Source organism: Haliaeetus albicilla, chromosome 7 (assembly GCF_947461875.1).
Source record: "Haliaeetus albicilla chromosome 7, bHalAlb1.1, whole genome shotgun sequence".
NCBI lineage: Eukaryota > Metazoa > Chordata > Aves > Accipitriformes > Accipitridae > Haliaeetus > Haliaeetus albicilla.
The window spans coordinates 6262812-6288748 of NC_091489.1; the positions used below are offsets into that span (position 1 = coordinate 6262812).

The 25937-nt window shown below is 40.8% G+C and overlaps 1 protein-coding gene across 2 annotated transcripts in view; it reads left to right on the plus strand.

The window, feature by feature from the left end:
• The window catches only part of NSF (N-ethylmaleimide sensitive factor, vesicle fusing ATPase), an 84040-nt gene that overhangs the window by 11634 nt on the left and 46469 nt on the right, over nucleotides 1-25937 (plus strand). For both annotated transcript variants that reach the window (XM_069786834.1, XM_069786833.1), the window contains exons 2-8: nucleotides 2017-2102; nucleotides 8675-8774; nucleotides 11492-11531; nucleotides 15353-15519; nucleotides 16718-16825; nucleotides 17470-17545; nucleotides 22706-22861. In XM_069786834.1, coding sequence (XP_069642935.1) covers nucleotides 2017-2102; nucleotides 8675-8774; nucleotides 11492-11531; nucleotides 15353-15519; nucleotides 16718-16825; nucleotides 17470-17545; nucleotides 22706-22861 — 733 coding nt within the window. The remainder of the gene's footprint in view (nucleotides 1-2016; nucleotides 2103-8674; nucleotides 8775-11491; nucleotides 11532-15352; nucleotides 15520-16717; nucleotides 16826-17469; nucleotides 17546-22705; nucleotides 22862-25937) is intronic.

The following is a 25937-nucleotide window of genomic DNA, read 5'->3' on the forward strand; positions in this document are numbered from 1 at the left end:
AGGACTAGTGCTGTAAAAAGGTTTAATCCATGAGCTCTGTGTTCAGTTTTCTCCAGAAATATCCTACTTAATGCGTTTTATCAGGGCATGCCCTTCACAAAATAGTCCCTTTGCAAATGGAAGGAGAAATGATAAAATGGTGAATGCTTTTTCGTGTGAAGTACCCAAAGATGGTGAGCCTTAACAGGCAGGTTGTGTATTTCAGAAGTCCACTGATGGTCATATATTTTTTATTACAAGAATATTTAATTGAGTCTCTTATTATGCTTCAGATTCAGGTAGATAAATCTGTTTCAAAGCTGAAAATGGAATCCTTTTCTGTTGTCACATGTCAAGGGCAATTGAGCATTAGTCAGTAAAAATAATGAATTAGTCCTTTTCTAAATAGCAAGTACTCTAGAAGAATTACATTACAACATAAAAAGTTGATTTGAGCTATAGGGCAGGCTTGCTTCAGTCCACGTGGAGATGAATTTTCTCTGATTCTTTTCTCAAATGGCCCAGAGGGGTAGGGGGAGAAAGGCTGAGCAGGCTGTTAACTCTTGGGAAATTATCTGGATGTGTGCGTTAGGATCAGTGCATTTCCTTCTCTTGTTGCTGGGATTTAAGGGCGTCTTAAGATAAAATCCATTCTGAATTGGTTTTAGCAGTAGGTTGACACTGACAAATAGTTTCTGTTGCACTGCCTGCAAATTTGTATCTGACAAAGAAAATAGTTGTGCTTTGATTCTAAAAATAACATCCTGGGGGGTCAAGTTTAGCTTTTCTCCAAATTAAATTTTTTCAGTCTATAGCTAATGATAGAAACATCTTGCTTTTTCCGTGCTTTTCTCCACTTCTAGAGGCATTTTGGACCCAATTTTCATCTTTCAACCATTGTTTTGTGGAATCATTCTACAGAAGCAAATGGGGTTAGGGATGTAGGATGGGGCTGATGTTCCTCTGCTGCACTCCCCCTATATGCTATATACTGCCTTGTAATGGGATGGGGCAGCCTGGGCTGAGAGTGAAAGTATTTGGTTATTTTAGCTGCTGATTCCTGAGTAATGATGGAGGGGAAAAAAATTGAACAGATACTCTTGAAATTTGAAATAGGATTGCTCCTTTGACTTTAGGAAAAAAAAAAAAAAGAGGGGGGTAGGACACCCCCACAAAATTTGTTGCAGTAATTTTTTTAATAATGATAGGCTGGAACTGACTGTTTAACTTAATTTTCTTCTGTTTGGTACTGATCTGTGATGTTTCCTATAGAGTAGGAAATATTTGCATCATGATATTTCTTTTGAGAAGTTTTATAGAGAGATTCTGTGGGGTTGGATAGCAACTGGCTGAGAATTAAACCTTCCTGCGGACTTTCAGTGCTGCCCTGTACTGTGGTGTTTAAAGTAGGTGTATCCAGAATGGATGTGGTCAAATTTCAGTGTTCTGAGTAATGTCAGGGAAGAAGAAAGGTAACATCTCTATTCCAGCCCCTTTTCTGCACACAGTGGGCAACCCAGCACAGCATTACAACATAACGGTTACCCAGGGTTGTAATGGAGCTGGTCTGTCTCTAGGCTGCTTTGCCTTATCAGCTTTCAAAATGTCCCACTGTCTTGTTACTTGGCAAGAAATGCCTTCCAGTGAATGCTTTGCTACCTGCTGGCTTGTGGTGGGGTTCAGGGAAGTTGCATGAACACCAGGGTTCGCTAGCGAGTTAACAGCATTTGCCTTGCAAGCTTTTTCCTAGGTAATTTTAAAGTATTTTTCATAGGTATGGTAGAAAATATAAGGTGTACTATACTCACAAAATGCAGAGCTTTTGGATACAGATATCTGTGACACATAGAAGTGTTTGGAGAAACCCTGAAGAGGGGGAGGAGCTTGTCAATGCCAGTGGGCTATGGTCTCAGAGTATGTCAGTACTCATGAGACCTATTTTGTGTTTTATGGATTTACAGAAGCTTTGAGGCTTGGCTTAGTAAAGGAAAAACAGAATTTTATTTGACAGTTTTTTCCTTTCTTTCTTTCTCGTAGTCTATGCAAGCAGCAAGGTGTCCCACCGATGAACTGTCATTAACCAACTGTGCTGTGGTGAATGAGAAGGACTTCCAATCTGGGCAGTAAGTGTGCACTGTTGCTTTTTCAACTTTCAGCCAAAAAGGAATTGTTTTCAAAGTTTGGATGGAGGTGGAATGAAATTTCAGATTTGGGAAGGTGAATACAGTAGGTTAATTAACAAAACTTCTGCATATTTAGAGACCAAAACTTTAAATGTGCCTCTCTCTCAGACCTGGAGATACTAAAAAAATGGTAAATTTTTCTCCGAAGCATTTCTTCCTTGGGAACTGGATCTGCTTAACTAATTGTAATCATTATTTTAATGAAGGACTTCAGGCCTTGGTTTTGTTTTTGCTGTTGCTCCTGTTACATAGAATATTTGAACTATTTCAAGTAGATTTTTATCATTTAATTGCATTACTCGGGGCATCTTCTCACTTTCACATCATACTGGAGTGCTGAGCAGAGTCAGTAGAAACTCTCTCTTGTTCTAGGGATTTTCATGCACAAGAACAAAAGAGGAAGGCAACCAGAGTGTGGGCACAACAATTTGGATTCTTTAATTACAATTCTGGGGTGACTGATAGAAGCTGACTCTGGGTTTTGCTTTTGTGAGAAAGGTAGAAAACACATTAATTTTTCAGCTCAGCCCACACAGAATGGCTTTGTATTAAAAGAAGCCAATTCAAATAATTAGTTTCCTTGCTTTGCTGCAGCTGTATGGTAGCTCTCTTAAAGACTTCAGTATGTAGATTGTAGACAGAAGTAATTCATTTCAGCAGAAAGAGAGAGTATCTCATGCAGTGGAAGGCGGAAGAGCTTGGCTTTGAAAAATAGGAAAAAATGTTAAAAAAGATACTGAATGATACACTTAGGGCCTTAGCATAAAATACCTGGCCCAGATGAATTCTGCTAAAGATGGAGAACGAAGTAGCTCTGAACTGCAGGGAAGAAGGGAGCAATGTGTTTTAAGACTTGCCTCTTTTTGTGCTGTCAGTCTGTTGTGCTGCTACCCTAGAGAGCTGTCCCGGCCCTTCAGTGAGTGACTGAACTGTGACTTCACAAGCCCAACTTTAGTATAAAATGCCAAAACAAAACAAAACCACTCCCCCTAAAAAAACCCCAAATAAGCACAACTTTTAGAGTCAGAAGCAGGCAAAAGTGTCTGCTTGGACAGGATAGTGTCCTGGTCTCCTAAAATTATGTTTTTCCCCAGGTAGATTTTTTTCAAAGTAATTGACTTACAAAAATACCTGAACTGAGCATTGTACCTCATGCATTATAAAAATGTTAATTTCCTCGAATATGAATGTGCTGGAGGGACCCAGCTTCCAGATCTGCAGCAGCCAGCTGCTTTGCTTTCACTCTGAGAACCCTCTTTCATCGCATTTGTGAAAACATGCAGGAAGCAGTATCCCAAGACTTGCCTGCTAAGCAGGCTGGCCATGATTCTGGCTATACTGATTCTTCCCGAGAGAGCTGCTTATTTCTAGAAATTGGGGCTCATAAAGAAAGCAGCATATGTTTGGTTGTGAGCAGATGCTGTAAATCGCTTTGAAAAGTGTAAGACTAGAGTACAGAGAAACATCACGATATTCAGCTACTACTGAAGGATGTAGTCATTCTGCTGCATTGCAGATGTACTGAGCAAGACCATCCTTATGATCTGCTGCAGTAAGTTGCACGCAGTCAGCAGATTTGGTTTGTTATCATCCTAACCATGACTGGCTGCACAGAATATTTTTGGTAACAGTTACACAAAGGGCTTTGCTTTAACACTTCCATTTGGTGCTCACGGTGTAGAGCTGAGAGTTTGACCTTGGATCATTGAGATCGTTTTTCCCCAGGATGCTACTGTAGGTCTTTTCATGCTTTATTTTCCGCATCCTGTAAGTTGGACAAGTATGAATCACCATTTTGTGACACATGAGTTCATGGGATGCAATGCTTTATTATAGTACCATGTTGGTTTGATAAGTTGCGCTGTCTTAAGCTCCTGTGACATACTTCTATCTTGAGGACTCCCAATGTATTTTGGAGAGAGAAACAAATAACTGAAAACAGCCAGGTAGTGAAGGGGACAACAGTCTGGAAGGAAGCCAGGGCAGGTTATCTCAATGGCAATTTTTTTTTTGTGTTGAGAATTGACTAATTATTATTACCTTTTATTCCTGCCTTTTAAATGGGAAGACCATGCCTCTTTTCTCATGCCAGTTTAGTTATCTGAAGAGCCCTCGAGGAGCCTTACTCTGAGTAATTTACATGGGTTTCCAAACATGCACCAAAGGAGTATCTGCCCGTATTGTTCAGATGCTTAGTGGCACCTTTGCACAGATAAGTAAGTTACCCTCTCTCCCTTACAAAAGCTATGCTCTTTCTTCACTAACATAAAAACTAATGGACACGCAGGTTAATATTAGCTATTATAATTTCTGTTGGTTTGCTCAGCCTGGCCAGCAGACTTACCAACAGATGGTTTCCTGGGCCTGGTCTGGAGCCCTTCTTAAGAATTGGCATCACAGCCATGTTTTTGTTCTGATAGTTCAGGCGAAGCTTTACACATGAACTAGAAAAGCAGTTTCATCTGTTAGAGCTCTTGGGAGATATCTGGCCCTGGTGACTCATTGTTCTTCCTTTTGTTCATTTATAAGCAGAAGCTGTTAATGAGGTTGAGATTTCCCCCATGTGTCTCCATGAGCTCTCCAAGCTCCTTCCTGGTGAACCTCAATGTAGGAAAATTCATTTAGTTTTTCTTGCTATTGCCTTGTTTTGAACGTTCTTAATACATAGATTGCTTACAGCCTGTTGGAAACTGCCTGCTCCTGCTGTCTTTGAGAAGAAACATGGTTGTTCCTGTGTGTTTTGCAGATTTTTCTCAAAGAACCTGTCAGGATTTGACCTTTCCTAATCATCTTACTTGGCTAGGGATTTCTTTCAGAAAGCTGGGTTTTTTTCCCCTGTTTTTTCTTTTCTTTTTTTCTTCTTGGCATCTATTTGCCTGCTGTCAGGCTCAGCTATCTTTGTGGTTTTCTGGAAATGTTTTTGGTGAATGGTATGCTTCAATATAGTAATTTTAATTTGTATCAAATCTTTGTGGATACCCCCCAACCCCACAGTATTTTTACTAGGTATCCTCATTTTTTTGCATTTAGCTTTTTTGAAGTGAAACCCAACAGTGGTGGAGTTTGTTTCTTCCTGCAGAGATGCCGAATCTATCCACGTTAAAGTCACTGTTGTGTTTCAAGCCAAACAGTGCACTGTGAAGTATCCATCTCAGTCTTAAGAAGCTTTAATCTTGGGTCTTTCACTGTCTGATGAGCTGCTTCTAGTAGGGTGTTACTTGTCATCAAGTGTATTTCTCGGTGAGGTATTCCAGTAGCATGGCTGGAACTTGTGTTTTGCCTGCAGGCATGTTTGTCTAGCACTCTGCAATGTATTACCTTGCTTTCCAGTTGGTTGTGTATTGATATTAATTTGAATTACTCAGGCTGATGCACTCTGTGCTGGAAACCTCCTGATTTCAGTCTTGGCTTCCTGGAAAGCTTCTCTATTTTATCTGCTACTCAATTTAAAATGAAACAGTCCTTGGAGCAGCATTCAGTCTGGGAAGGATCATCTCCCTGACCTGATGGCGATGCTCTTCCTAATGCAGCCAGAGATGTTTTTGGCCATCTTTGCTGCAAGGGCATGTTTCTGGCTCATGTTCAACTCGTTGTCTACCAGGATCCCAGGTCGTCTTCTGCAAAGCCACTTTGCAGCTAGTTGTCCCCCAGCCTGTACTGGTGCATGGGATTATTCCTCCCCAGGTGGAGGATTTTGCATTTTCCTTTGTTGAACTTGATGGGATTTGTGTCAGCCCATATCTCCACTGTGTCAAAGTCCCTCTGAATGGCAGCACAATCAGCAGGTGTGTCATCTGCAGACTGGCTGAGGGTGCACTCTGTCCCATCATCCTGGTCATTAATGAAGAGTTTAAATAGTTTTGGCCCCAGATGGACACCTGTAGTAGGTACACCACTAGTGAACTGCCTGAATGTCATGGTTTAACCCCAGCCAGCAACTAAGCCCCACACAGCTGTTTGCTTGCTCCCCTGTGGTGGGATGGAGGAGAGAATCAGAAGAGTAAAAGTGAGAAAACTGGTCAGTTGAGATAAAGACAATTTAATAGATAAAGCAAAAGCCATGTGCAAACCAAGGAATTCAGTCCCCACTTCCCAGGTATTCAGCCATCCCCAGGAAAGCAGGGCTCCATCATGTTTAACAGTTACTTGGGAAGACAAACACCATCACTCCGAATGTCCCCCCCTTCCTTCTTCTTCCCCCATCTTTATATGCTGAGCATGACATCATATGGTATGGAAGATCCCTTGGGTCAGTTGGGGTCAGCTGTCCCGGCTGTGTCCCCTCCCGACTTCTTGTGCACCCCCAGCCTACCTGCTGGTGGGGTGGGGTGAGGAGCAGAAAAGGCCTTGACTCTGTGTAAGCACTGCTCAGCAATAAAAAAACACCGCTCTGTATTATCAGCACTATTTCCAGCATGAATCCAAAACAGAGCCCCATACTAGCTACTGTGAAGAAAATTAACTCTATCCCAGCCAAAATCAGCACACTGAAGCTGGACTTCATGCTGCTGATCACACCCCTCTGAGGCCAGTGGTTCAGGCAGTTTTCAATACACCACACTGCCTGCTTACCTTGTCTATATTTCATCAGTTTGTCTATAAGGATTGTTGTGCAAGGCCGTGTAGAAAACATTACTAATATTGAGATAAACAACATCCGCAGCTCGCTCTCCAACCTCAGAGCTCACCATTTCATCGTAGAAAACTATAGTATTGGTCAGGCCTGATTTTCCTTTCTAAATCCATGCTGACTATTCCCAGTCACTTTCTTGTCCCTTAATATGTTTGGCTTTCAGGATTAGTTGCTCCATCCCTTTCCTAGGGACTAAGGTGAGGCTGACCAGCGTGTAGTTCCTTGGATCCTCCTTCTTGCCCTTCTTGAAGACAGAAGTGACATATGCTTTCTCCCAGTCCTCAGAAACCTTCCCTGATCAGCATGAAGCACCAGTAAATGTCTTGCTATCCCACTGTAAGATTTATAAGGAACCATACCACCTATAACGGGTTTCTGGATTTACGCTTAGGGCAGGAGGAGATGGAAAAGGAAGGGTGCATGTCCTTACAGCTGGGGTTTTAGGCAGCTAATGGGTGATTTAGGGCCAGAACCAGTGAAGAGTCAAATCACTGGCCGACCTGACAGAGGAGGTATGTATCACTGTGTGGTATGTTTAAAATGTGTTCTTACCCTGCTATGCTATCAAGTGCTGGCAGTTCATGGAAAGGTTTTCCAAGCTTCCCTGTGTGTTTGGGCTAAAGCTAGTGATGTCTAGTGTTTTTGGCTATGCAGGCCACACATTTCCTCTAGTCTCAAAGGGCCATATGTTCCTTCCTACCATGTGGCTGAACCTGTTAAGCATACACGATGTAGCCAATGTATACGTATGTAGCAGATCAGCTTTTGGATGGTGCTGGATTCGCTGTGCATATGCAAATGAAGATATACAGAGCATATGTGCATGTAATACATTCACTGCCAGGGAGGGAGGGAGGATGGCCAGGAGCGTGGGCCTTGGCTGTTAGCATAGTTCATCTAGCTCTTAGTTTCTGACCGTGGGTAGGAGAGTTGGTAAGAGGGGAACACCACATGAGTTCGTGGCCTCATTTACCCTATGGTTAGTTAAAGTACAGGCAGCTGTGAAGAAGAAGATGAGGTAAAACCTGGTTCCACTATCGCCCCTGCCACCAGTGCACACAAATCCCACCTTCCTCTTGTTTTGCTTTCTTATGCCAAAAAGAAGTCTGCCTATCACATGATGAGAGCTATCAGGCATAGTCTGAGGATAACTATAAGCAGCTTTTGAGTATCTTTGTTCCCGACAGCTTGTCTTCTGAGAGTGATAGACAGGCACATGCAATTGCTGCTGCTGTGTCTGCTCCTGACTGTATTGTTCTGTTTTTATAACAGTGTTTCTGGTCTTCAAATGCTGTCTGAGTTCAAGATCTGTTGGTCACTAGCAAACAGGAGGAACAGCCTCAGTGCTTATGTGATTTTACTTTTTGTACAGAAATTCCTTCCATTTTTTCTGCGATCAAATTTCTAAACAATATACTAAGATCTTTGTGTAGGCTTTGCATCTATTTCTTGTTGAAATCACAGCTGGGGGATACTGCTTGTATTGGGGCAAAATATTGATGTTTTGGTGTTAGATGCTTGAGATGTGAAACCAGTGTCGATTTTTAGATATAGCAGCCTTGGTCTTTGTGGTTATAGTTTGGTGTTCTCACATTTGTATGGTGCAATTCCTGAAGTAAAGGGCTACTGGTGGGGGAATGTAAACAGTAATTATTAGTACAATGTCTTGCAGCTGGGCTTTGAGATCACGTTGTATCACTGAAGATGATGGACTCCTGTGAAAGACTGCTGTGTGCCTGCATCATAGTGTAGGCCTAAAGCTTTTGTTTTTTTCTTTATAGGACCAGATATAAGCTGGCTTGTTTTTTTCCACAGCTCTGGGAGCAAGGCAAAATCCTGCTCAGTATATACCAAAGTAAAATACTTTTCTCTCTTCTAGACATGTTGTTGTGAAGACCTCTCCCAACCACAAATACATTTTCACGCTGAGAACGCATTCCTCAGTTGTTCCTGGCAGCATCGCGTTCAGCTTGCCCCAGGTACTATATGGTTTGACTTACTGTTTTGGTATAGAATAAGCAAAATCTCTTTTGAGGTCAGGATTGAAGGTTAACTTCTAATTGGAGGGAGACATCTGTGTAAATGTATGCTGCAAATTTGATTTCTGACAGCAAAAGTTCAAGGAGACTTTTACTATAACTGAAGCAAACTTGCTTATATTATTTTGATCTATTTTTAGCACATGGTGGGATAAAGATACTAGACAATGTGTAATTTAACCTTTTAAAAACCCAGCAGAAACAAACTATTTCAAAAAGAAAAGCAATGTCTGCTATTCCTTGTGAATTTTTATTGTTCCCTTATTTCCCTTGACTTTAAAGGGTTTTCTTTGCTGTTTTGCTCTTTTAAAGACCTGCTGGAGATTTTTATTGACTAGATGAAAAGTGCAATGAAATACATAAAATAGATTTAACTTGTCTTCTCTTTCTTAATTAAGCTATCACATGTTAAATGATGGTTAGAATAAATAATTAGTATAATTAACTTCTAATAGAAAAATGAATCTTGTAGCCTTTAACAGCCTTACACAGTGAGTCACATAATGTAAAACTGCAACAATCATGGTCACTGATTTAATGCTTTTGTATTTTCCTGCTAGTAACTGGACTAGAAGCTGAGTCTCTATGTTGCAAATGCAAGACTTTTTTTCCTCAACAGATGTCTTGGCATAGGCCCCCAAATGACTTTTTGCTTTTTGACATGTTCAAATTCAGATTTGTCCGGATGAGAGGGTGAAGAGGATGTTATGTTAACCATATGTCTAGCTATGATTTGTGATGCCCAAACTGAAAAGCAGTTATCAGTAGAAGATATTTGTATCACAGGGTTAAAGTAGATGCATTCATGGTAGATTCCAGTAGTTGTTGTAGAGCCAGGAGAGCTCTTCTGCTATGGAATGAGGTAGGTTGCCTACCTCTAAAAAGTGACTATGGTAGTGTTACAGCTACTGGTATATGAATGTTTTATTTGAGTATTCCTGATGCTGGGTTTTCATTTCCAGTATTTCCTGAAGCCTTGGGTAATTGCAACCAGTGTTTCACAAAATGTGCGTTTACCTTATGTATTCATGCATGGTCATGTAGTGGACACAAACTCTTAAGACCTCTAAGAAAGTCTATTTGTTGTGCGTTCATTATGCACATAAAGTTGTTGACCACATGTACTCTGTAATAATCTTAACTCAGGTTTAAAGACCAAAAGCCCTGAAAAATCTTGTATACTGCAGAGCCCAAAAGATGAAGAGCTGTGCAGTGATAACAAACTTCCTAGCAGAAAAACACCCAAATGAACATAGGAGTTGAGCTATATCTCTTGCCACGGAGAAGATCCTAACTAATCTTTCTAGCAGAACCTGGACAGCTTTCCTTCTTGTCCTGAAATTTGGTGATAGGCTTCATAGGCTTAACCTGGGGGGTTTAAGCAAAGCCCAGTGTTTGCAGGAGTACCAGTGTGCCTGCCTACCATTCTTGCCCTTGTGGTCACCAGTGTCTGGTTCTTCAGATGAAGGTGAGTTTAGGATATCTTTTGCTGATGAACTGGAGTGTCAAAGGGAGGGGGAAAACTATTCCTGGCCTTGCAGGTAAACAGTGGAAGCTGTGAAGCATGAGATTAAATATGGAAACATAATTTGTTTTCACCTTCTTTGGAATACCAGTATTCTTTGGAATACATGTAAGACTTCCTGCTCAGGTCTATGATTTCTAACAGGTCGATCTCTGTTATGCCAAGGGAATTCCTTCCTCAAGCTTGAACCGTGAACACACTGGAGGGGGTGTATAGGGGGAAATTTTAATTTTTTTAAAAAAGGTCATTGTATTCCTTCACCCAGTCTTGTTCCTTGCAGATAAAAAGCCAAACATAAATGGTGGTAAAGGACAACGTTTCAAATGTGATCTTACCAGAGCCTTGTGTAATGATACTTATATATTTTTGTGATTCCTGCCTCTCTAAGGTTTAGATATTTAAGAGACTGTGAATACTGCATAGCCTGAGATGTGGACTGTGAATACACACTATCCAATCTGTAACACAAGAGCCATTGGAAAAATACCATTTTTGCAATTATCACGCCAGAACTGTTGGCATAGTAAAGGTCATGGATTTTCATGTCACATAATTTTTGAACCATTTCCCACTTCTCATGCAGTTCTATGCTGCACAAAACTTTTAAAGGAATTTGAAGGGACCTAAAGGATTTGAACAGTTTAATTCTTACTAGTTCTCTGAACAAGTTTTGATTTAGGTAATATTATACCTTAAAGCACATGACAATGATTTTCTGCAACTAGTACATATAAGTTTTCAAAATGATCATGGAGCGTGTTTCTTGCCTCTTGCACTACCTGTTGTGTGATCAGCACCTAAGCTGTGGTAGAAAATGAGCAGAATGACGAAAAGCCCTATCCAGTATGATAACTTCTGTCTCCCAGATGGTGGGGTGACCAATAACATGAAGGAGGTTGGATAGAACAACCTCCTGAGGTCAGAAAATAGAATTACTAATGGAAATGATTCCATGTTTTTGACTTGTTTCCTGTTAATTTGGGGGTCTTTGTAAAAACCTATTCTGCCCTTTTTTGCTGCTTCTCAAGGTTCTCATGGGGAGCCTGCTTTTCTGAGTGTGGATGCTGACTTTGTGTGGGCATTTGTTCTACTGAATGACAGGTTTTCTGAAGTTTTTGTCTTGTTTTTACAGAGAAAATGGGCTGGCCTTTCCATTGGTCAAGAGATAGATGGTAAGTCAGTCAGCAGCACGATCATGACGTGTTTATAAAAGCTAAATTGCATGTTTCCATACTGAAGTGAAACTAAATTGGAAAATCTCCAATCCTTCAGCCCTCCCCAGGTAATATGAGGCCCTCATTAGTGAACGGGAGTTGCTCTCGTTATCTGCAGGCTTTCTGTCTCTTAACATTTTCAAAACCTGGAGGACTATTTTGACTGTTGAGACGACTACTAGTATATCAGCATAGCTCTGTATGGGACATCAGTGTCCACATGCAGATGTGAACATGTAACGTGTCCTGGGTAGTCTGTTCTTGTGGCTTTGGAAATCACTTATCAGCAAACAGAAAACAGCTGTTGTCATTGAGGATATTCTTGGCATCTAAATTTGAGTATTGAGAATGGGGAAGTTTTAGTGTTAAGAGTTGCCAAAAGCCAGCAGTGTGCTCTGGGTAGCTGGAGTGATGAGCTTTGGGAGCAGCACTGATGTTTTCACCAATAACTGACTAGAATATTCTGCAGTATGATGAAGGGAAAGGGATGCCATCTTGAGTTTGTGCAAGTTGCAGATTTGTATTCCAATTTCAAGTCTTAACTGAGCCTGACAAGCTTTTCCCAATGTTCAAAGAGGAGTCTGATTTGCATCTCAGCTTGCATGCTCTCTTTTTCATTTATTCGTGCTATCTGTCACCGTTACCTCTGATTTATGAACAATTGGCATCACCGTCAGTTATAGGTGCTGCTGTTTAATGTGTCTGTAGCTTCTGGAGTATTGACCAAACTCCTGGCAGCAGCTTGTAATAGGAAGGTCTCCATGTTCTTTGCAGCAGCAGATCAGGGTAATGGATCATGTCCTCTTGACCATCAGGAATGACCTGTGTGCTCCTGGGGGCAGCCATCTTATCCTTTTCTTTGACAAGGTTTCTGTGATGAAGCCTGCTCTAATGGTTGGCTGGCTCATGGTCATTGAGGTGTAGCAAACTGTTCGTTAGGCCACTGTTTTTCCGTTTGAGGTGTTTAAGGTGATTCCAAGGAATTCTCCTCTCATTTGAGGATTGCAGGCAGAGCTGGTGACTGACTGCATCCTGTGTCAAAAAGTGAGGATAGACTGAGAAGTGGTGCAGCTGTGGATGCGAGATACTGTTAGGGAAGCTCACTCTGTGGCTGTTTGTTTTCCCAGCTCCTTTGGTCTCAGCACGTTCCTGGGCATGGATCAGTACTTGAGTGTGAAGTCTGATGTCTTTGTGAATCTCTTTTTGTAGTGACAAGCTAGAGTGGGTCAGTTTGCCTCTCTACACAACTAGACACCTCACAGATCTTGCTTGGAAGCCAGTTCTTTTTGCTAGCTGATTTTGTTTTGTTTTGTTTTTTAAACTAAAGAATAACCTAAAATGAGGGGGGGAGACCCATAAATTGATTTCTCATGCTTGTTTGGTTGCTGATCAGTAATATGTGCCAGCTGGCTTACAGATAAATGCTTGTTAGTACTAAAGTTATTTGGGGAAAGAAACACTAATATTCAGCATGATTAGCTGTTAGAGCAGATTTGTGATTGTACTTGTACTAGACCTTGCTATAAACTTACCAACTATGTGGGAACATGTGTTAAGAAAAATAATGCCATAATTTTATGCAGAGTGACTAAATGTCATATGACTCCCTGCTGAGTCTAAAGGATTTGTAAAGCTATTCTACAGGTAGGGAGAAGTATTCATAAAACTAGTGATTTACTAGGGCTCTCCTTTTGTCTTGTTCACCTAATAATGTGAAAACTGTTTTAAATGCTAGTTTTAAATTCAGTCCACTGCTCAGTGGTATAGTGAAGCTGAGTCCTGTTAAGCCCCTATTGATATGGTAAAGGTTTTCCAGGTGAGTGAATCTTGTAAGTTTGCCTTTGTGGAAAGGTTGGGTGCCTTGAGTGGATGCAGTTGTCTTGCATTGAGTGCAGTTCAGTTTCATCAGTTCCTGTGTTACATTTGGAGATGCACATCTGGAGTCAGGGGCTGGCTGCCTCAGCTGCATTCTCAGCACCGGGAGGTCACTGCTACCTTCTCAGCCTGCCTCTCTGTTTCTAGGATGTTACAGGCTTTTGAAGCTGGTGCTGTATATTGCTTACTGGAGTGCATCACCAGTGGTGCATTACTGTTCATCTCTGTACTAGACACCCCCAGCATTCAGTCCTTGATGTAAGCACTACTGATATTCAGTTGACACCTCAGTTCTGTGATGTGACCAGATCCAGGGACTGATATTCTTTTGGGAAGCTTTTGTTTGACAAAGCCCTGAGATTAGGCAAGTAAAAGGAATTAACTGCCCTGAAGTGACCTGCAAGGTAAGAACAACTCATGTTATCCTGTTGCAGGACCAAAGTCTCTCCTTCATAAGCTATGGCTTATGCGATAACCCTGCTGCTATAGCTCTTTTTGAAAGAACTAGTTGATATAATAGATATACCTCAGTTCAGGAAGTGGTTTGGTGTTTCATCTTTATCCCTATTTCCTGGAAGATCTTTCTTTGACAGCTTATTTCTAGTGGCCTATTCTTATACCAGGAAGGATGTTAAAAGTGCATGCTGTGATGACCTATGTGTCTTCTCGTAACAACTTAAGGAAGAGACAGGCTCTCTTTATTCTCTTAAATTGAATTAATCATGTATCATAGCATGCTGGATGCTTGTTGTGATGTCACATCTTCCCAGTAGTCTGCAGGTTTATTCTGGAACCATTCTACTGCCAAGAGGCTTGATAGGAAATAGTAGGTTATGTGTGAAGCACATTTCTCTTATTCACCTGCTATTGCTTTACTCTTAGTTCTGACTTCTGTATCAGATGAGACTTTCTTCTCTGGATTCAAAGCAAACCTATAATGTTCCTTAGTCTTCTGGAGAGACATCTGCTTCTGTCCTTTGCTGCAGTCCAGTCTGTGAATTATTAGGACTGTCTGCTTTGTGAGATCCTGTCCTTCTGATCAATTGTGCTGAGACAGTATCCCTGAAGTTGTGGACCAGGCTCTTCTTTACTTTCTATCCTCTTCCCTCTAGCAGTAACAGCCCTAAGTGGCCTCTTGTTTTTGATGCAATGTAACTTAAGACCTGTGTGGATTAGGTGCAGTTGGCAGTGACTGTGAATTACCTTCCATGCCACTTTGCTTTCTGTCCTGTTTTCAAGGCTGTTCAATTGATTCTGCATTGCTGAAGGTAACCTGGGGCATGTTAGGATAGGCACAAGTGCACCTCTGGGGTAGCAGCTATTTCCTCTGTGTCAGAGATGAAGGGAAGTTGATGCTTCGTTCTGGGCTGTAGAAGCCTGATAGATTATGTTACTGCACTTGAATTCGCAGGTAATCTAACTTTCTGCTACCTGATCTGGAAAAGAGCTAGTTAGTCTGTTGTTAGAGAAAAGCAGTTATGACCTCTTGTATTGCTTTTCTGGGCAAGACTACTCTTATTGCTTGCTTTTGGGCTTTCTGAAGACATGCCCTCCAAACCCGTAGATGTAGATAGAGCTATTGTGGTACTAGAGCATGTGTGGATTTGCTTTCATTGTCCTTATCCCCCAAAGCTTGTATGGTGTTTGAGCTGTTTTAAAGGAGACTATTAGGGTTTTTAAAGAAATGCAGGTATTTTCAGTGGAGATACATTTGCTGTATTTTTGATCTTGTAGTAGAATGTGGATGTAAGAGAAATAAGGGTCTCTATCGGAAATAATATATTCAATTTTATTAAGTACTGATTCTGAATGGAAGAATGTGTATTGCCAAACTCACAGTACGCTTAATATATTGCGGCAGGTTCTTGCTGTTCTGAAATGTGCTGTTTCTTTTTTTTTAACAGTTTCCTTATACACTTTTGACAAGGCTAAGCAGTGTATTGGCACAATGACAATTGAGATAGATTTTCTGCAGAAGAAGAACATTGACTCCAACCCCTACGACACAGACAAGATGGCTGCTGAATTCATCCAGCAGTTCAACAGCCAAGCCTTCTCAGTAGGCCAGCAGGTGTGGGTTTTGTTTTGTTTTTTTAAGGCCAAAATGTTCTTAATTAACATGTGCATGCTTGTACTACAGTGATGTACAATACTGAAGAATGCCCACGTACTGACTCTGTGCTGCAAAGGACAGCTAATAGGCAGAAATTGTTCATTGTGTGAATGGTTTCTTTATGCAAAGTTGAACCATCGTGACTTACACTAAAAGCATGAGCAGAGTGGTTTAAAATCTGCCTTTTCCTTATCTAAAGAAATATGTCTTTCATTGTGAGGAAAATCCCAAGGCTTGAGAGAGCTGTGTTCTCTCTCCGTTGTGGCCTGGTTGGATATAAGCAGCTTCTGGAGTCTTTTGAGAAGTCACTTGTGTCTTCCTTCTATATAAGATCAAAATGAACACCCGTTTTAATTAATTCTCAGTAGCACCTTTCAAGCGCAGTGTATTTTATTGTAACATTTATTGCTACTCTATGGACTCCAGTAGTAAAATAGGTATGAAGCATTTTACTTAGGGATTTCTGAAAGCTAATGTTCCTATAACTGAGCCTTCTCAGCTCTGCAGCAGGTGGGCTTCTGCCCCTGTGAACATCTGTGATAGCCTCTGGTTTGCCATATTCTCAGGACAGGTCAAGGTCTGTCACTCATAGTAGTTTACAACTTGCAGGGTCTGAATCTCAAATCAGTGGCGAATGTAATCTTGGAGGAAGGGAATAGTGCAGAGACAGCCTGCTTTTCTGTGGGATGGACCTTACTTCTTGTAATATTCATTCTGTCTGTCATTACTCCAGCACTATGTTTTAGGTATCCTTGTCAAACTGAAATGCGAAAGATCAAAAAGGTTTGAGCTAAATTGTTCTGCTTACCTAGCACCAATATTTAAAGTGAGAGGAAAATGTCAAGGAATGATGTAGAACATTTAGCCAGGGAGAAAAGGTGGGGGAAGGGAAGCTTTTCTTGGAAGGAGAGTTTTTCTTTGAGTTTTTCCAATTGACTTCATGTTCTGCAACTTTTGCTCTGTTACTCTTAAGTATGGGACATGAAAAGGACATGTTCAGTACACCAGCCCTTTACAGGGTAAAAACTACGTGGAATTTGTTGGGTGGTAAACTTAAGTCTTCAGGCCCCTTTCTCTTCAAATGTTAGTAGCCTTATCAAAGTCCTTTTTAGATTTTTAATGAGTTAAAATCCCCTTCTGTTTTTTCTTTCCACAGCTTGTGTTCAGCTTTAATGACAAACTTTTTGGCCTGTTGGTAAAGGACATGGAAGCTATGGACCCCAGCATTCTCAAAGGAGAGTCTGGAGCAAGCAAAAAGCAGAAGGTAGGCTTGCAGGAATTCATGTTCATTCCCTAGGGATTGCAGAGATTCAAATACTGATCAGATCTTGCTGTAAGGATGAATTTAGGTTACTTGCATTTGGAGAAGTTGAACATTTGTTTCATCTGGCTGCGTCTTTTGCCTCAGAGAAGATAAGGAGAATTGTTTTCAGTTTAATGCAGTCTCCTGAGCTTGTGCAGGTGAGAGCTTAGAGTTGCACCCACTCAAGTGCAGAGCTGGGGAAGATACAAGGAATATCTTCTGGTCTTTAGGTACTAATTCATGGAAGCATCCTCACTTGAGCCTTTTTGTCTTCCAGATAAGTCCAGTTTTGATTTTACCTTCTGTAGAAAGGACATAATTTTATTTTCTTCTTTACTTGCTAGATCTTGCTGAAATAAAATAATTGGTTTTGAACTAAACAAATAACTTTAAAAAAACAATTTACTATACCTGATGAGCTTGTGCATTCAATGATAATAGTTTTAGAGGAGGTGTTGGTATTTCACATTCTTCCCAATTACTTTTGTAGTAGAGCTTTTGCTGCTCTTTTTTGCCTTCTGCGATGTGCTCAGAGATACCTAAGGAGCAATCTGAAGTTGAGCCTAATAGCTTAATGTAATTATTTGTTTCCCTCCCTTTTGCAGATTGAGGTTGGTTTAATTCTTGGAAACAGTCAAGTTGCCTTTGAAAAAGCTGAGAATTCCTCTCTCAATCTGATCGGTAAGTGTTACTGTATCCAAAGAGATAAATAATGCTTGACGTTTGCTGCTTTTCAGGCTTCAGAGACTTGAAAGCCTCAAAGTTTGTTTTTCTGGTTACATCAGTTGACCTAACCCATTGAAAACTGCATCTCAAAATATCTCCCAGGTATCTGTTTAAACTCCAGATGACTGGATTTGATCCCTTAGGAACCTGTCACACCCTTTGGAAAGCAGTTTGTAGATGCTCAGGACTCTTGAAAAGCACTGCACTGAGAAGACACCATCCCTCCATCAGACTCTGCTGCCTCTAAACAAGGGCTTTATAAAAGTCACTGTCCTCCCAGTATGAAGCTCCACAAGTGACCAACGTACTAGAGCAGTTCTGGGGGTCTCTATACCATGCTTACCACCACGGTGTATCTAAAATATACAGACACAGAGCTAGGAGGAGAAAAAGTGAGTGTGACTTTCAGAGATTTTGACAATAGTAAGTCTAGTCAGATGAGTAGAGAAGTTAACCTGCACTCCTAGGCCTAGATTAGAAAGGCAACGTGGAACAGTAGCTTCAGCAAAAGTCAGCAACTAGTTGAAATATTTTAACTCTTTAAACATCAGAAAATGATATTTTCAGGGACGCTAACAAGCCAACACCACTTTAATTGAATTTAATTAAAACAACAGGGAAATAGGAAATTGCGAACTTTTTTGAATGTGTGGCCAAAATTTCAAAGTGAGTGCAAAACTTCTGAAAATCCCTTTTCTAATGAAATCTATTCTTCAAGGAGAGAGGACAGCTTCTGAAGAGCACTTCAATTTTCCTGACTTCTGAAAGTCCTGCTCTTCAGAAACTGATGACAGCTGCAAAACACAGCACAGTGGGTTCATTGTCTGTGTTTATTTTAATTGTTTACACAGCAAGATTATTAACAAAACTATGAACTTTTTTTAAAGAGGCAGTTTCGAAAACCCCAACAAAACAAATCGTTATGTACAATTTCAGACTTTACTAGCAAAGAAATTGGGGAATAATTGATGTGTCCTCCACATATCCATTTAGAAAGAAACTGGTGGAGAGCTAGGGAGGAATCTGGTGTGTTGTCATAGAGCCACCAGCTTGAATGATGGGGGCCTGGACCACAAAGTGGGCAGTGAGGGCCCCTTCCCTGCAGTTTGCTTTGTGTGTACTCTGGGACCATGGTAGCTGTCCTGCAGAACAGATACACACTCTGTTAGTCTGGCTGTTCCTTTCCTTTTCTTATCAGTTGTACGAAGTGGATGACACTTGGCAAGCCTACAGTTGCAAATATCTTCCTTGCTGGTAATATGGCTCTAGGCGTTCTTTTCTGGGTGTGATTCAAGTCCTGTACTTGAACAGACACTCTTGCTTTTCTTTTTTCTCATTTTCCTTTCCTATTTTGTTTCCTCTTCCTGGAGTCTGTGAGCTAAGAAAACTTCTCCTTTTGCTGCTGCTCTTCCACAGATGAGAAGTGGCAGGTGGAGGCTGCTGTGAGTGGGAGTTCAGTGAACCTGGCCAGCTCAGATGAGCACTCAGTTGAATATTCAGTTGAGTTTTAATACTTATTATTTTTGCAGTAGGCTTCAAATCACAGCTCTGCTTGGCTGTGAATGCTCAGTACTTTGAGTATTTATTACAGAAATAAAACATCTGAGGGTAGTAGCCACTTAGGAAAAGTAGAATTCAACTCATTCAGCATTGCAGGAGCTTGTGGCAGAGGCTGAGTTTTGATGGTGCCCTGAAGTGCCATCTTCCCTCAAATGCGAAGCTGTGACTCCATGTTCTGTAGTTGTCTGCTTCACGTGCTACAGTCGCTCCAGAAAATGGGGAGACGTGAGGCTGTTGTGTAATCACATATCTTGCATCTTTTGTGGATGTTTTTATCTGAAAGTGCAGCCAGTCATCTGTACTGAAAAAACCCCTTCAGAGGTCCATAGACTGAATTGTAGATGACTGTAATTAAGCATATTAACAACGATGCAAGTTTTAAGAGCACTGAATGAAATTTGCATGGACAATTAGTTCATACCTGTGATTACATGATTACAGCCCGTTTAGTTTTACTGTGTTTTGATAGGACAGCTTGAGGTGAGTATTAACATAATCCAATTTATTGCATCAGAGCAAGCAGTGATATTTTACTTTGTTAATATCCATATAATGACCTGTGATCTTCCTCCTAGTGTGTATAGGTGTGAAGAGTGGTCCTGTGGGAGAGCTGATTGATTGGAAATAGGAATCCTTCACTGTGATTCAATTTCATTGTCTGCAGACAAGACAAAAGAGTTGTTTATGCCTCAGTTTACTTCTGTCAGATTGGTACTTTATTTAAGCTCCTCATTGATCTGAGCCAGAGCTACCTAATGTGCTTTGTTATTCTCTGGAGAATTGTAAAGTTTTGAATAATTAAATTCTGAGGAGACAGAAGTAAAGTAAGCATCACTGAGCACTCCCTTCAATAAAGGGCCTTTATTTTTTTCAACAGAAAAGAATTGTAATCACTTAAAAAAGTAAATTCTATTTCTTATACTTAGCATAAAATTATGTTTTATAAAACGGGTGGATGATATTTTAATTAAATCTGCAAGAATTTTATTGTGATCAGATGCAGCCAGAAGGGGGGGGTGTAGGCTAAGCTCTACAGGAAGAGGAACATCCCTGGGTGAGTGGTCTGATCTAAAAACTGTAGTGGAGCAATGAGATAATAAATGCACAGTAATCATTGAGTCAAATGCATACTGTGCCTTGCATGGTGCTGTGTATTAGTACTATATGTTATACATACTACCATGGTGTCCCTAATGTGTTAGTTAAAGGCATGTTCTTGTTTGTTTTGCTGCACTTGGAATTGAAATATTGATTCCAGCTGTGTTTAGACCAAGATTAATAGCAGTCTAATTCAGCTAACACAGAACTTTTGTTTAGTGTACTTACTGGACTTCTAGATGCTAGCTCGTTGTCTGGCTTGCCTTGAAGTATCCCTAGAAGAGGTTATGGAACAAATCAGCAAAATGCTGATGTAGCAATGCCAGTTGTAGTTTGCCATGACTGGCTTTTTAGGGGAGATAATGGTCCTCAGGGCTGATCCTGTAAAGCACTGTGTAAGTCTAAGAAAATACAAGACATCCAATTTCCGTGTGAGTTAAGGATAATCTTCAGAGTCTTTGTTTTCTCTCTGGATTTTTATACTACTGTTGTTTTTTCTGGTAGCTAAGCAAAGTGATGATGCTGAAAGCCATTTGGAAGCGTCAATCTAACTGATAAGAGTGTCAATGCTTGTTTATAAATTCCCTTGAATAAATTCCCTTGAGTAAAACTTAAGGTAAGACTACATGGATTTGACAGCATCTCAGCAGTATTCTTATAGGAGCATTTGCACTTCTTGTCTACTTCCTAAATGCCCTGAGTAATTTAAAACTTCTCTGAAAAGGGAGTAAGGAGCTCTGTAAGACTGAAACACGTGTGGTTCATCAGCAAAAGGGAAAGGAGGGCAGTTATTGCATGGAGACTATAAAAACCTGTGCTTAGGGGATCTGGCTGAACTTGAAGTAGCTCTAGAAGAGGTCATGGAACATACAGACAAAATGAACCGTAGTGGTTTGCCAAGACTGGCTTTTATTCTTCTGAGCTGTAAAGGATCTAGCTGACCTCATAATTGTTTTGTGTAACCTTGCTTAAAATTGTTCTGGTATCTGAGGACTGCAAGATGGCGAATGTGCTGTCTGTTTTTAAAAGGATTCTAGAGAAGGTCTGGAGAGCTACAGATCTTTGAACCTGAAATCTGTACAGAAGAAATCAACAGAAACTGTAATAAAGAATTAAATTAGTGGATATCTATATAAAGATGATAACACTGGGAGGGGTCAGCCTGTCTTCTGTAAGGGCAGTCCTACTTCATGACCCCACTGGAGTTCATTATGGGAATCAAAAAGCACAGGCATAAGGGCTGACATAGTCTGCTTGTTTTCCAGAGCTCTTCCAGCAAAGTTCTTTATCAGTGTTTCTTTAAAAAGAATCTAACCAGAGATCTGTAAGAGAGAAGGTCCTTGCATGAGTAGGTGAGTGATGAAAGCGTAGAAGTAAATAGCCAGTTCCAGTAGAGTTCAGCATGAATCTCTACTGGGGCCTTTGCTTTTCATTGTAATTATTGAATAAACGGGAAAAAAGACTGAGTAATGAGGTGACAAGCTTGCTCTTATGGAGCTCAGTGACTAAGAAATAAAATGGCAGAGGAAATTCACTATAAATAAATGTAAAGTGATGCGTGGGAGGAAAAATGCTCCTAACTTCAGTCAAAAATGACTGCTGTTTTGGGCCAAGGTCCCAGGTGTGATAGTTTCAAAGAAATGCTGGACCCGTGCTTAGTAGCAGCCTGAGCCCTGTTGTTAAGAATTATTAAGCAGGGTTGTTAAGAATTATTACACGTTGTTAATAAAGGAATATGAACAAAGCGGAGCATAACTTTGTACCTGTATTTAAGATACAAACAAAGCACTGCCTGTCTGTCAAAGGATGTAGTGAAACAGAGAAGACTGAGAGGAGAGCAAGGGTGCTCAAGTGTGGAGCAGCTGCTGCATAAGGAAGGAAGAACAAGTGAGGACTGCTCTGCCTGGAAAAGGCACGACTGAGGAGGATACAGGACAAACCTATTACCATCCCAGGTAGCCTGAAAGAGAGTGGGTACCGAGAGTTTTTACTGTCTCTTCAGATATAAGATTTGGGGGACATGAAATGAAGCTGGTAGGAGCTGGCGCAGACATGTGAAAGGAGGTGTTTGGTTGTGCAGCCAGTAGCAGACATGGTGAGCTAGATGCTGTAGGGCACTCTGGGTACTAAGTATATGGGTCCAAGGGGACCTCCATAAACTTGTGGCAGAGAAATGTACTGTGGATTCTTAAATACATAGGAGCAACACCTGGCTCAAGAAATACCTGAACTGGACAGTTGGAAAGGCTGGGAAAATAGTTTACTAAGTAAGCTGAGTTTCTGGTATACTACCCTTGGCGTCCTTGTCATAGTGCATCCTCCTGGCTAACGTTTGAAACGGAACATCGAGTTAGCTGGACATGGGTCTGACCTGGTAGAACTGTTCTGGTATTTGTACTTCTGTTTGTTTTAATTCTGCTGTGCTACGTGTTTGAAATGATTTCTTTTTTTTTGCAGGTAAATCAAAGACCAAGGAGAACCGCCAGTCAATCATCAACCCAGACTGGAATTTTGAGAAAATGGGCATTGGGGGCCTTGACAAAGAATTCTCAGATATTTTCCGGCGAGCTTTTGCTTCTCGAGTTTTTCCACCTGAAATTGTGGAGCAAATGGGTGAGTATAATCCAGAGAAGTATGGCTGGGGTACAGGATGCAGGCCTGTTTCTGGTTTGTAAAGACTGGGTATCAACTAACAATCTTATGATGCTATAACATGGTGGTTGCTTAGGGATCTAATAGACTAACAAAGCCTTTTCTTCCCCTGTTGCTCCTGAATATATTTCATACTCTTGTTACTTGGCTAGAGAAGGGGAAACGCAGAAACAGTGCAAATACTCTACACTATACGTGAAATGTCTGAACAAATGAGATACATGGTTTAGCTGAATACTTCTCTGTTGGAACCAAAATGCTCCCTATTCTTTTGAATGCTTCATTTATTCATAGCAGGGAGACTGAATGTTCCTATTCCTGACTTACTGGCAATGGGCTGTCTGTATAGGTCAAAGGAAATTCTGTCTTGATGATCCTGCCTTATATATTAAATATCTGTTGTGCTGGCAGTTGCACTATAAATCTATGTCCTTCTCACAGCGTTAGCCCAATAAATACAGTATCCTGTGTGATCTATGCTTGGTCAGATTTGATATGCTGTAGAGGATGTACAGGCCGTGGCACGTCTTGGAGTTTGTGAAATAAAAGCACAGATTCTAAATATAACCTTTTTTTTTTTTTTGGGTTGGGGGAAGGAAAGGCAGTCCCATTTCTTTGTAAACATGTGCTGGCAGGCAGATAAATGGTACTGGTTTTAATTTTTAGTAAGCGGTATGCAGCTGCAGGTGTCTTATTTTGTCACATAATGTGGCTGGGGATGTTATAGCTGGTCCTCGTTCTCTGAATATAATCTCTCTGGGTTCATATTTAAACTTGGAATCCATAGCTGTATAATTTCTGTGTATGTTTATATTTCTTGATCCACCTTCCCTCTCCCCACAAATGAAGCAATCAAGATTTTGATTACAAAACAGATTTTCATCAGAAGATATGTCCTGTTTGTGTGTGGCTGTGTAAAGTGTGTCTGTTTCCAGTGCTTGTGGAATTGATGTTAAAGTAAACTTCCCTGTGAGGTGCGTTAGCTCTTTTCTTAGCAATTTGAATACTTGTGGAGAAACACTGAAGAAACCCTGTAGGCTAAATCCAATTAGTGCACGATTCTCTCTCTCCTGCCTTTTTACTTCGTATCGATCTGATAGCCAAGGCCTTCTGGGTGCTGATCTTGGTTCTCTTGGTTTTTGCGGCTGTGAGCAAGTCTCAACTTCTCTGCCTCTGCTTGAGAATATCAAATGCTTAAATTTGTTCAATATTTAGCTGCTCTGCCGAGAGAGGAAATGAGAGAAATGCTGTTGGCTATGGAAAGAAAAGCTTTTACCTGGACACTCTGTTGTGTCCAGTTCAGAAATGGTGCTGACAGCTGGCCTTTGGATGGACCAGCATCCCTTACTTGAAATATTTTTACCTTTTGAAGCAACTGTCATATGTATTCATGGCTGCAGTACAGAGTCTTTAGCTGCTGTGACCATATGTGAAGGTAAAAGATTTAGACTTTGGGAATTCTTGTCAGTGTCACAGGACTGTCATGAGAAATATGTTAGTAGACTAGAGATAATTAGAGCTTGTTTTCATTTTGCTATAGCTTCACCTATTCAACTTCCCTGGCTGCATGCAATCTGGCAGCATGTTAAGCAGTCATGTGTCAGGCTATGATTACTTTCCCTTGGTATTACCATTAGCTGAATTAACCTGACAGCTGGGCACACTTTGGTAACGATGTGCAGCAGCTAACTTTGCTGTGGAGGACCTACATCTCCATCAGGTACCTCTGTAAAAGGTCAGAAACCTTGCTGACTGCAGGGTGAGGTTGTGGAGCTGCTTTGCAGGGTATGCTGCTCAGATAGTTCCTCTTGTTAATTGGTGTTGCTTAATACAGGAAGAAGAAGATTCTCTGAAGGACCACTAGTATTTTGATTACCCTGGGCAATGAATTAAAGGTGTGCCATATTATTTACATATACCCTTACTTGTGCGTGTTTACACACATACTACACAAAGAAACATTTTTCTGGTAAGAAGTTAGACTCTGAACAGAGCTCTCTAGCTCTCTGATTAACCCTAGGGCTAAAAAGCTTATCTGAAATTTGAAAAAAACAAAACTTTCTGACATTCATTTTCTTTGCCTTAGTTATAACTTGCTCTTAACTATATTTCAGATCTGAAATGTCAGTGTGACAGCTGTTCACCTTTGTGAATAATTTATTAGGAAAGGAAAAGAAAGAATTTGCTTGCTATCTGGTGCTCTAGTGCTCACCCATTTCTGTTTTTTTGCCCAGTGTTCACAGACTGCAACTTCCATGCCAAATGCAATAAATATTTCTGTCCTGTAACTACATAGAGGCTCTATAGACTGTTCAAAAATTACTTGCAATTTGTGTGTGGTTTATCTAACTTCCAAGGAATGTTCTGGGTTTGGAGCATATAAATCAATGTTAGTTAACCATATCATCCAAGGGTGTAAATACTGCTCTGATGCTACAGTCTTTGGTTTATCCAAGAAAAGAAATCTTGGATCAACTTCAGCTGGTCGTTAAACCTTGCCATAGCTCTCTGCTGCCCTGGAAAGGGGCAATTTACTTTTCCCTACCCATGCCTTTCCTGTACGCATATCTACCACCTCTACCATGGTAGCTTTGTGCTTGTATGGCTCTGTAGAGAGCTAATACGACTGGAAGCAAAAAGTACTGCTAATAAAAAAAAAGTATATGGTTAGCATTCAGCTAGCTCAGCTCCCTGATTGGCTTGATGTGACATAGCTACATGAATGCCAGGGGCAGCAGGAGGAAGACAGTGGTCAGTAGGGGTAAGGTCACTTTTGAACCACAGTGGGACCTTCATCAATCTAAGCTGATTGCTTTTAAGGCTACAGTTTTGCAGTCATTTACTGGAGATTCTTTAGCATCACGAACATCAGTGATGCTGCTATCTTTCACCTAATGCTTGTCTCTTAATAATCTTGTGACTGCCAAATGAAAATAAATCCTTATCCAGATGAGGATTGAGGAAGAAGGTGTCTTGAAACAAAAGCAGCGCTCCTTTTTAGTGCCATGAATGAGGCCTCACTGTCATACAAATACTT